At 35.7% G+C, this 12,398-nt stretch overlaps 1 protein-coding gene across 2 annotated transcripts in view; it reads left to right on the top strand.

Moving 5' to 3' along the window:
* Positions 1–11,723, top strand: part of pnpla7a (patatin-like phospholipase domain containing 7a) — a 48,184-nt gene extending 36,461 nt beyond the window's left edge. For both annotated transcript variants that reach the window (XM_058617501.1, XM_058617502.1), the window contains exons 34-36: positions 5,604–5,688; positions 6,131–6,246; positions 8,449–11,723. In XM_058617501.1, coding sequence (XP_058473484.1) covers positions 5,604–5,688; positions 6,131–6,246; positions 8,449–8,517 — 270 coding nt within the window. In that variant the 3' untranslated portion in view covers positions 8,518–11,723. The remainder of the gene's footprint in view (positions 1–5,603; positions 5,689–6,130; positions 6,247–8,448) is intronic.
* The last annotated feature ends 675 nt before the right edge of the window (positions 11,724–12,398 follow it).

Genomic DNA, 12,398 nt, shown 5'->3' on the forward strand with positions numbered 1-12,398 from the left:
CCATAATCAGTCAAAAAAGTCATACTATAGTATGTCGTCCAAAATCAGTCAACAAAGTCATACTATATAGTATGTCGTCCAAAATTGGTCAAAAAAGTCATAGTATAGTATGTCGTTCATAATCGGTCAAAAACGTCATACCAAAGTATGTCGTCCAAAATCGGTCAAAAACGTCATACTATAGTATGTCGTCCAAAATCGGTCAAAAAAGTCATAGTATAGTATGTCGTCCAAAATCAGTCAACAAAGTCATACTATAGTATGTCGTCCAAAATCGGGCAAAAAAGTCATAGTATAGTATGTCGTCCAAAATCGGTCAAAAACGTCATACTATAGTATGTCGTTCATAATCAGTCAAAAAAGTCATACTATAGTATGTCGTCCAAAATCAGTCAAAAAAGTCATAGTATGTCGTCCAAAATCAGTCAAAAGAGTCATAGTATAGTATGTCGTCCAAAATCAGTCAAAAACGTCATACTATAGTATGTCGTCCAAAATCGGTCAAAAACGTCATACTACAGTATGTCGTCCAAAATCGGTCAAAAAAGTCATACTATAGTATGTCGTCCAAAATCAGTCAAAAAAGTCATACTATAGTATGTCGTCCAAAATCAGTCAACAAAGTCATACTATATAGTATGTCGTCCAAAATTGGTCAAAAAAGTCATAGTATAGTATGTCGTTCATAATCGGTCAAAAACGTCATACCAAAGTATGTCGTCCAAAATCGGTCAAAAACGTCATACTATAGTATGTCGTCCAAAATCGGTCAAAAACGTCATACTATAGTATGTCGTCCAAAATCGGTCAAAAAAGTCATAGTATAGTATGTCGTCCAAAATCAGTCAAAAACGTCATACTATAGTATGTCGTCCAAAATCAGTCAAAAAAGTCATAGTATGTCGTCCAAAATCAGTCAAAAAAGTCATACTATATAGTATGTTGTCCATAATCAGTCAAAAACGTCATACTATAGTATGTCGTCCAAAATAAGTAACAAAGTCATAGTATAGTATGTCGTCCAAAATCTGTCAAAAACGTCATACTATAGTATGTCGTCCAAAATCAGTCAAAAAAGTCATAGTATGTCGTCCAAAATAAGTCAAAAAAGTCATACTATATAGTATGTTGTCCATAATCAGTCAAAAACGTCATACTATAGTATGTCGTCCAAAATAAGTAACAAAGTCATAGTATAGTATGTCGTCCAAAATCGGTCAAAAACGTCATACTATAGTATGTCGTCCAAAATCAGTCAAAAAAGTCATAGTATGTCGTCCAAAATCAGTCAAAAAAGTCATACTATAGTATGTCGTCCAAAATCAGTCAACAAAGTCATACTATATAGTATGTCGTCCAAAATTGGTCAAAAAAGTCATAGTATAGTATGTCGTTCATAATCGGTCAAAAACGTCATACCAAAGTATGTCGTCCAAAATCGGTCAAAAACGTCATAGTATAGTATGCCGTCCAAAATCGGTCAAAAACGTCATAGTATAGTATGTCGTCCAAAATCGGTCAAAAAAGCCATACTATAGTATGTCGTCCATAATCAGTCAAAAAAGTCATACTATAGTATGTCGTCCAAAATCAGTCAAAAAAGTCATACTATAGTATGTCGTCCAAAATCGGTCAAAAACGTCATAGTATAGTATGTCGTCCAAAATCAGTCAAAAAAGTCATACTATAGTATGTCGTCCAAAAACGTCATAGTATAGTATGTTGTCCAAAATAAGTAAAAAAAGTCATACTATAGTATGTCGTCCAAAATCAGTCAAAAGAGTCATACTATAGTATGTCGTTCATAATCAGTCAAAAAAGTCATACTATAGTATGTCGTCCAAAATCGGTCAAAAACGTCATAGTATAGTATGTTGTCCAAAATAAGTAAAAGAAGTCATACTATAGTATGTCGTTCAAAATCAGTCAACAAAGTCATACTATAGTATGTCGTCCAAAATCGGGCAAAAAAGTCATAGTATAGTATGTCGTCCAAAATCGTTCAAAAACGTCATACTATAGTATGTCGTTCATAATCAGTCAAAAAAGTCATACTATAGTATGTCGTCCAAAATCAGTCAAAAAAGTCATAGTATGTCGTCCAAAATCAGTCAAAAGAGTCATAGTATAGTATGTCGTCCAAAATCAGTCAAAAACGTCATACTATAGTATGTCGTCCAAAATCGGTCAAAAACGTCATACTACAGTATGTCGTCCAAAATCGGTCAAAAAAGTCATACTATAGTATGTCGTCCAAAATCAGTCAAAAAAGTCATACTATAGTATGTCGTCCAAAATCAGTCAACAAAGTCATACTATATAGTATGTCGTCCAAAATTGGTCAAAAAAGTCATAGTATAGTATGTCGTTCATAATCGGTCAAAAACGTCATACCAAAGTATGTCGTCCAAAATCGGTCAAAAACGTCATACTATAGTATGTCGTCCAAAATCGGTCAAAAACGTCATACTATAGTATGTCGTCCAAAATCGGTCAAAAAAGTCATAGTAAAGTATGTCGTCCAAAATCAGTCAAAAACGTCATACTATAGTATGTCGTCCAAAATCAGTCAAAAAAGTCATAGTATGTCGTCCAAAATCAGTCAAAAAAGTCATACTATATAGTATGTTGTCCATAATCAGTCAAAAACGTCATACTATAGTATGTCGTCCAAAATAAGTAACAAAGTCATAGTATAGTATGTCGTCCAAAATCGGTCAAAAACGTCATACTATAGTATGTCGTCCAAAATCAGTCAAAAAAGTCATAGTATGTCGTCCAAAATAAGTCAAAAAAGTCATACTATATAGTATGTTGTCCATAATCAGTCAAAAACGTCATACTATAGTATGTCGTCCAAAATAAGTAACAAAGTCATAGTATAGTATGTCGTCCAAAATCGGTCAAAAACGTCATACTATAGTATGTCGTCCAAAATCAGTCAAAAAAGTCATAGTATGTCGTCCAAAATCAGTCAAAAAAGTCATACTATAGTATGTCGTCCAAAATCAGTCAACAAAGTCATACTATATAGTATGTCGTCCAAAATTGGTCAAAAAAGTCATAGTATAGTATGTCGTTCATAATCGGTCAAAAACGTCATACCAAAGTATGTCGTCCAAAATCGGTCAAAAAAATCATAGTATAGTATGTCGTCCAAAATCGGTCAAAAACGTCATAGTATAGTATGCCGTCCAAAATCGGTCAAAAACGTCATAGTATAGTATGTCGTCCAAAATCGGTCAAAAAAGCCATACTATAGTATGTCGTCCATAATCAGTCAAAAAAGTCATACTATAGTATGTCGTCCAAAATCAGTCAAAAAAGTCATACTATAGTATGTCGTCCAAAATCGGTCAAAAACGTCATAGTATAGTATGTCGTCCAAAATCAGTCAAAAAAGTCATACTATAGTATGTCGTCCAAAATCAGTCAAAAGAGTCATACTATAGTATGTTGTTCATAATCAGTCAAAAAAGTCATACTATAGTATGTCGTCCAAAATCAGTCAAAAACGTCATACTACAGTATGTCGTCCAAAATAAGTAAAAGAAGTCATACTATAGTATGTCGTCCAAAATCAGTCAACAAAGTCATACTATATAGTATGTTGTCCAAAATTGGTCAAAAAAGTCATAGTATAGTATGTCGTCCAAAATAAGTAAAAAACGTCATACCAACATATGTCGTCCAAAATCGGTCAAAAACGTCATACTAAAGTATGTCGTCCAAAATCGGTCAAAAAAGTCATACTATAGTATGTCGTCCAAAATAAGTAAAAAACGTCATACTATAGTATGCTGTCCAAAATCAGTCAACAAAGTCATACTATAGTATGTCGTCCAAAATCGGTCAAAAACGTCATAGTATATAGTATGTTGTCCAAAATCAGTCAAAAAAGTCATACTATAGTATGTCGTCCAAAATCACCTAAAAAAGTCATAGTATAGTATGTCGTTCATAATCAGTCAAAAAAGTCATACTATAGTATGTCGTCCAAAATCAGTCAAAAAAGTCATAACACAGTATGTCGTCCAAAATCGGTCAAAAAAGTCATACTATAGTATGTCGTCCAAAATCAGTCAACAAAGTCATACTATATAGTATGTTGTCCAAAATAAGTAAAAAAAGTCATACTATAGTATGTCGTCCAAAATCGGTCAAAAGAGTCATAGTATAGTATGTTGTCCAAAATAAGTAAAAAAAGTCATAGTATAGTATGTCGTCCAAAATCGGTCAAAAAAGTCATACTATAGTATGTCGTCCAAAATCGGTCAAAAAAGTCATACTATAGTATGTCGTTCATAATCAGTCAAAAAAGTCATACTATATAGTATGTCGTCCAAAATCGGTCAAAAAAGTCATACTATAGTATGTCGTCCAAAATCGGTCAAAAAAGTCATAGTATATTTTGTCGTCCAAAATCGGTCAACAAAGTCATAGTATAGTATGCCGTCCAAAATAAGTAAAAAACGTCATACTATAGTATGTCGTTCATAATCAGTCAAAAAAGTCATAGTATAGTATGTCGTCCAAAATCGGTCAAAAAAGTCATAGTATAGTATGTCGTTCATAATCAGTCAAAAGAGTCATACTATAGTATGTCGTCCAAAATCAGTCAACAAAGTCATACTATATAGTATGTCGTCCAAGATTGGTCAAAAAAGTCATAGTATAGTATGTCGTTCATAATCGGTCAAAAACGTCATACCAACATATGTCGTCCAAAATCGGTCAAAAACGTCATACTAAAGTATGTCGTCCAAAATCGGTCAAAAAAGTCATACTATAGTATGTCGTCCAAAATCGGTCAAAAACGTCATAACACAGTATGTCGTCCAAAATCGGTCAAAAAAGTCATACTATATAGTATGTTGTCCAAAATAAGTAAAAAAAGTCATACTATAGTATGTCGTCCAAAATCGGTCAAAAGAGTCATAGTATAGTATGTTGTCCAAAATAAGTAAAAAAAGTCATAGTATAGTATGTCGTCCAAAATCGGTCAAAAAAGTCGTCCAAAATGACAACAATACATCCCAAGGTTGCAGAGAATAGTTGTTCCAAACAGGACTTGAACCCCGGTCTCTTGTCTGAAAGGCAAGCGTTTTACCACTACACCAACTCAATGGTCTCTTCCTGCTGTATGTTGTCCTAATTGACACTAAAACATCATAGAATAGTATGTCGTCCAAAAACGGTCAAAAACTAAAAATATTTAATTGAGTTCCATGCTATATAATCCACATAGTATTGTATGTGGTCCAAAATGTGACAAAAGAGTCATACTTTAGTATTTTGGATGACATATACTGTGACATTTTTCATTTCATTTTTGCTCAAATGGAGACAAAAGAAGATTTAGTACAAATCAGTTTTACTTTCTCCTCAGAGAAAGTGCCCGTTAAGCCGTCATCATACGCTTTTCAGTGCAACGCGCTGTAATTAACAGATGAGGTGTTGACACTGGGCAGCTGGCGTAGATGCACCACAGCAAAACTGATTAATTAGCCGATACTAATCAGAGTCTCTCTTAAACAGTTTGTTGGCTCAGTTTATTTTCAGCTTCAGTTTCTTGTGTGTGAATATGTTTGTGTGATTTTCAGGTGGTGACGTGTCCCAATGCCTCCTTCACTGACCTGGCAGAAATTGTGTCCCGCATCGAGCCTGTTAAATCTGCTCTTGTGGACGGTAATTTTATCAACACACACACACTCCCAACAATTTCAAGATATCACACAGTATCTGGGAGAAGCTACACAGTTACCATTTGTCTTTCCAGTTCTCTTGTCTTTCCACTGTGTTTTTCCAATGGGTTTGTGTTTTCCCGTCACACTCTATTAAGCAAATTAATCTGTCTCACATGGAAGAAGACATGGATTTCTGCTCCCCCACTGCAGGGGAAATTTTGCACTATTAATTTGGTGTGTGCACTTTACACAGACGGAGTGTAAACGTGCTGATGGAAAGCAGAACCTGTGTAATTGTAACTTTTTTCACATTAAATATCTGCAATGCAACAGTTTTCTCAGATCTCTCCACCCTGTTTCTTCACTACACATATTTTAACCAACAAATGTGCTTTTATATCTTACTTATTTTTTGCCTGATGTGCCCGCCTCCCCCTCACCAGATGAGTCCGACTACCACACAGACTATGAAGAGGAGGCAGGGGAGAGTGCTCCGTCTGACATGGAGCTCTACAATCGATATGGTGAACACACTGAAGGAGAGGAGACTGCTGACACGGTGTGAATCTCTACATCCATTTGTGGGCGCACTAGGGCTAATGTTACAGACACGTTTAAATTTACAGCTACATTGTCGATTTTGACAGTTCACATAATGTCAAGAGTCTGACTGTGACTGCCCTCTCAAAAAATACTTTTGTGTTTCGTCAGCAACAGTAGAGAACATCATATACCACAGATAGGCAAGATAAGATGTACCCATAGACCTTTTAATAAAAAAAAGGTAGTGTTCTGATTTTCTCGCTGAAGCTTATCAGGACGTAAGAATATCCTGATTAACTCCATTGTTTGCAAAAATAACCCTTTGAATAGAAGTCAGCGGGAAAATTAGCCTAATACTAAAAACATTTATATATCTAGGGAGTTAATGGTCTCAATCATGAGTTCCTCAATAGAACATGATTGATCCATTTTGTACATTATGTTCCCACATAGAGACAACTGTATCATCTAGGGACGGGTTATGATTATTGAATAATCATTTAGGCGTTGTATCTTTAACATGCCGATTAATGTGCACGTCTATTATGTTGGTGTAAATTTCCCTGCTTTTCATAGAAATGACTGTGTCGTATTCAGCATCGGAGGCGGATCTCAGAGATCTTAGAGAATGTACGGTCTATGGAGAACACACACAACTTAAGTACAAATTAGAAATAAAACTTTTTATGTGTCACGGAACACAGTTTTAAGATCATTTGACGGGAAGGAATTAGTCATTAAAAAATGTGGTTTATGTATCAAGATATGACATGTTTATAGTTTGGCAGCGATGTCAGAGGTAAGGAGCTCCGCTCATGCGGCACAGAGCAGCGTTACCACGGTCTTTCCTATTGAAATAAACCGCTGGCTAAGGAACGGATTTTTCAATGATTATTCGACTAATTAGATATGACGTTCGAATAGTGTTTTTGGATGGAATGCCCATCCCAATTATTGTCCTATAGATGCCTAAGGTAGAGTATTAGGACCACATGTTAAAACACAAAAAAAAGCATGAATTCTGAAAATTAATGGTGGGAAAAGTATCAGAGTTTCTTTAGCCTGATCATGTGAACGTAGCCTCAAGTCTCATCTAAAACAAGCATATCATGGACAAACATGAATGCAATGCTCTGCATTTAAGGAATGAATTTTAAGATTCTGTTCCTGTACGGCACAATTTCAGTGTTGCTGGGTGGGAAGAGGTTCATCTTGGAGCTGGGCCAATGAATAATACCATAAAACATGGACCTAAAATTTAGATGCAGACACTATGCAGGCACCTAATTCTACTAAAATGTTGGTTTTTTTGTGAAGAGACGGTGCTGGAAAAAGTTGTAGGGCGATGGCTCGAATTCAAAAGTGAGGGGATTTTCTGTCATCAAGCCAAGACTAAATTAAGCCATGAATAACAGTTTCTAATTCTTATAAAAATAAAATAGCTTTCAGTTTTTTATTGCTGGTGAAACACCTCTAAGCCTTTAACTACTATGCTTCCCAGTTCATAAACCACTATAAAAACTCTGGAATCACTGGTAAGTTCAGCTGAATTGTCTGCGTAACAATGTCGAATAACTACTGTAAATAAAACTGAACTTGAGGGATTTGAACTGATAAGAAGTTCCTTTAAAATCTCCTAGCACTAGAGAAGAGATTTAAACAGGTTTCCTTCTTGTTATGAGTTGGACACTTGGACATTTCAGGTGTAATAAGTGGATCAAATGATAAATGTAAAGCCCCACATTAAGTGTTTGGCAGAGCGAATTGAACCCGATTGAACGTTTAACACTGTACGACGAGACTCTACCAAGAAAAATAGCACACATTTTAACACCAGCTCTTTCCACACAGTTGGATTCATTTGGTTTCTCACTGGTTTCCAGAACAGCAGGTGAAGGTTTTAAATTCAACTTATTGCAGAGAAATGAATGTTGTCACAGTCAATTTGAACAGATGGGGAAACTCCAAACTTCCTTAGAGAGAGAGAATACCCTGCAGAGATTTGGAGAGTGCTTTATAAATAGCAGCGCGGATGAAATTACTAGTAGATAACAGAAGGCCCCGCGTAGTAGTGGCAATGTCATCCGAGAGCGAGCGAGTCACTGAGTGGAAATCCTGTTAGCAACAATTTTAATAAATTGTGTAGATTATAACTGTGATGAAATGTAATCTTGGAACTGCTCGTCATCTCCTAACTGACCTTGCTTCTGATTCTCAGGATGAAGAGCTGGAGCTGAGGCGTCAACAACACCGCCCGACCAAAACCACGGTCACTGAAAGAAAGTAAAGATGTCCACTGTTAAACCTGGGAGGCCTTTTAAAAAAAAAAAAAAAAAAAAAAAAAAAAACATTAAGTGAAGACCAGTCTCAAACTAAGTCTCTTCAAACAGGTCGTCTGCCTTTCTGCCACATATTAACCTTTAGTTTGACCCACGTGGCTCCAAACCTGCTCCTTCCTTCACTAACAGTGATTACCTCTGTGTGGCTGACTTAACAAATGAACTGCCTCTTTAAAAAGAAAAAAAGAAAAAAAAACTGTCATTGTGATAAAAAAAATGGCTTGAATCAAGAGGGTCTCGCAAGAAACACAAATTGCTCGCAGCACGACACACACACACACACACAAAACAAATGCACATGGCCAGGAGAGGGGAAGGGTTGAACGTTAGCGGTGAGTTTTTACAACAGTGAGGATAAAGCAGTAGACAATGGATGGAATGTTTAAGCTGCAAGTGAATTCCTATGCAACAGAGCAACCGCAAAGCCCGTTATTTTCTCATATTGAGACATTTGAGAGGAATTTCTGTCACTTTACGAGCATCACACTGGTCCAGTGAAAGACGACAGAGGAGAGTAAAGCTACTACAGCATATATCTGTCGAACCTATAAACAATTACCTCAAGTTTAGCACTCAAAATTATTTAAGTCCATTCAAAGTTTAATTTTTTTTGTTATTTGTTTCACAGTAAATCAGTCATACAGTACTGTTCAGTTTTTATCTGTGGACATGTTGCCAAAATAAAGTGAAGTTCTGATGTATACGGAACGCAGAAATACGCCAACGTGTTTGCAGCCACGAGAGCAATAAATGATATCAAGCAAATCACTTGCAGCAATATCCAGACAAGATCAAAATACTGAGACACATGGAGCGAGTAAATGCTAATAAAGCTGTTAGGCTTCTTCAGCGTTGTAACCGACGTTTGTTTATATTTTAAAGTCACACACTACGGCTTTAACTTTGAATTGACGTTATTTAATTTCAATTTCAATTATCCGACCATAGAAATGTTGGATGTGAGAAAGTTTAAAATTATTGTTTTTTTCACCTCTGTCATGTTTTTTGACCAAAGTTGGAGTCAGGACACTGTAGGGTTTTGCGAGGCACACACAGTTCTGGATCTAGAGGCTTAGAACCTTGGCGCTTTCTGGCGAACCACCAGTTTAAGAGGAACCAAAGTGCAAGGACGTTACTCCGGTGGAAGTAAACACAACACCGACACTATTTCTCTACCCAGGAAATGGCACGCCCACTGATGATGTCACATTTCACATGGAAGAACCAACTGTTAGGTTCCAGCTGAGAACCAACTTTTTGCATCGGCTGGTTCAAAATTAGGTTCGAGAACCATAACTGGGCTATGAGTGTGTGCCATAGATTCAGTCAAATCAACGCCAAAATGGCCAACTGCCCCAAGAGCTAATCAACTCAATTTTCATTCCTTGTCAAGAAAACAAGCAAAATTCAGTCAAAACAACAACACGATCAATTGTTTCAAGAGTCAACACAGACGCAATCAGGGCGACCAATCAACACTTTTTTTAGTTTTTTTTTTTTTTTAAACATATACACTTCAAAGCACATCTGTTTTCTGTTTAAGTCTACCAGACTGCAGCTCACAGTTGTGGATCTGCCGCTTTCTACAGTTTAGAGCAGCAGAAACCTGCTGTGCCGAGAAGAAGAGTTTTTTTTTATTATTTGGATCAAATTTAGATTTGCCAACAATTTTTTTTATTAGTACCATATTTGACTGTATAATTAGTGAAAAATGTAATGTATTATATTTAAATCAAGAATGTATACAACCTAAGCTGTATGTCGTTTAATGCACAAGTTGGACAATCCGTTCCTGAAATGCAGTACAATGCAATATTAGACACAAACTAACTCACGTATCACCTCAAACGTACAACATTATGTCATTTATATAAGGTCAAATTCATCTCTGTTTTAACCCTAGCTGTACTAACGGTTCATGATTATTGTTATAATGTTTGAAAATTCTGTGAAAATGTTTGTCTGTTTTGTGAAAATGTCTTGTTTTCATTCCAAAGTCCTAAAGATTAACACATGTAAAAAATATATAAACAACTAAAAAATAAGCCATTTTGATGTTGAGAACAGTTTGAGTTAGTTGATCTTGATGTGATCAAAATCTTTTAAAATACTTTTTTTATTTTACAAAATGTTAAAGAAATTACTTAATTGTGGTTTTAAACAGAAAACAACAAAAGACATGTTAAAGACACATTTTGCAAATCTGAAGCAAAATAATATTTGCACAATGCAGTAACATTATATGCTGATCAATATATATATTGGTCCATTTGTTTTACCGCTTTTTAACAAAATTATATCAGGACATATATATATATATATATGTTGTTCTTGAATTATTGTTCAGCCCGAGGTTGATTTCTGTTGATTGATTTTATTTAACAAAAACAAAAACACTCTCTAACAGCTCTAACAGTTTTGTTACGGAGACTGTTAAATTTGCTACCCTGCTTTTGTTTGTTTATACCAAACCAAAAAAAATAAATAACAAAACCGGCACAACCACAGTTTGCATTTGTCCTCCCACTGCCTGGGTCGTAGAGTTAACACAGTCTGAACAACACTCCGATAAATACCAATAAAATCAAAGTTACAGATGTAACCGAGTCTCTGTGATTCTGGATGAGCGTCAGAGACGTTATCTGAAAGTTATAAGTCAAAAAAAACAATAAAACCTTTTATGTTAATCTGACATTTCTCTAGATTATATGTTACCGGTCGGCACATTAACTCAATTTAATAAGTTCACAGAAAACTATTACTATTAGAGTGGCACCTGTTCATCATCTGCTTCAGAGTTAAATATGTCAGTCACAAGATGTTTTTCTATCATTTAGCACCAGCCTGGTCATTTTATATCTGACCTCTGGCATCAATAAGGCATTTTGTCACCCATAGAACTGCTCTCTTTGTTTTTGACCATTCTGAAGTATGAAACAACAAACATGCCACATTCAACGTCACTTAAATCACCTGTCTTCACTGTAATGCGATTGATAAGACATTTATGTTCACACACGCAGTTGAACGGGTTGTACCACTGAGTGTCCTGTGTCACAGAACATGCAGGACAATTGATTTGATTCTTTCATGCAACTTTTAACGATTATTTTTCTTTTTCTTCCTCCCACTCGATATGTTAACTCGCGAGCCCGACTGTTAACTCGCGAGCCCGACTGTACGAAGGTATCATTGTAAATATGGCTGAGACTGTGCCGGCAGTCTTACAAAGAAACCCTGTGATAAACACTATGGAGCTTCCATATGGTGTTGGTTAAACAGAGTCTGGACACAGAACGTGTGACAAAGTACAGACAGGAAAGTGTTTGCGGTTTACCGATGATGTAATGGCGTGTGTTGTTTTCAATTTGGGTGCTTTCCAAAAACCTGTTTAATATAAATTTATATTGTGTGTCAAAATGAATGTTCTCTACTTTACTAGATGGGACAAGGTGATGGATAAAGTGCTTATGTAATGTGTGGAGCTGTGCCATGGAATTAATGTTACGAAGCCTTAAATGACCCATGTGGGGGAGCAACCACTCGTGCCCTTGTTTGGCATTGATTTTTGATAAATAAAATAATTAATAATAACTAATAAGCCTGCACTGTATGACTTCAATGACTTGTGTGTATTTATAATATTTGATAATGAGTGTACTAATAAAGCACAATTTGTTGTTAATTTGTATAACTTTGTGTCTTTCATGGTTCAATTTATCCATCTATAAAGATTTTTTTTTTATTTAATCTATGAAGCAAAGATGGAAAATGGGGGGAAAATCACTTGCATCTGCACATTTTACAGTGATATGAAAATAATCTTTTT

This window comes from Solea solea, chromosome 19 (assembly GCF_958295425.1).
Source record: "Solea solea chromosome 19, fSolSol10.1, whole genome shotgun sequence".
NCBI lineage: Eukaryota > Metazoa > Chordata > Actinopteri > Pleuronectiformes > Soleidae > Solea > Solea solea.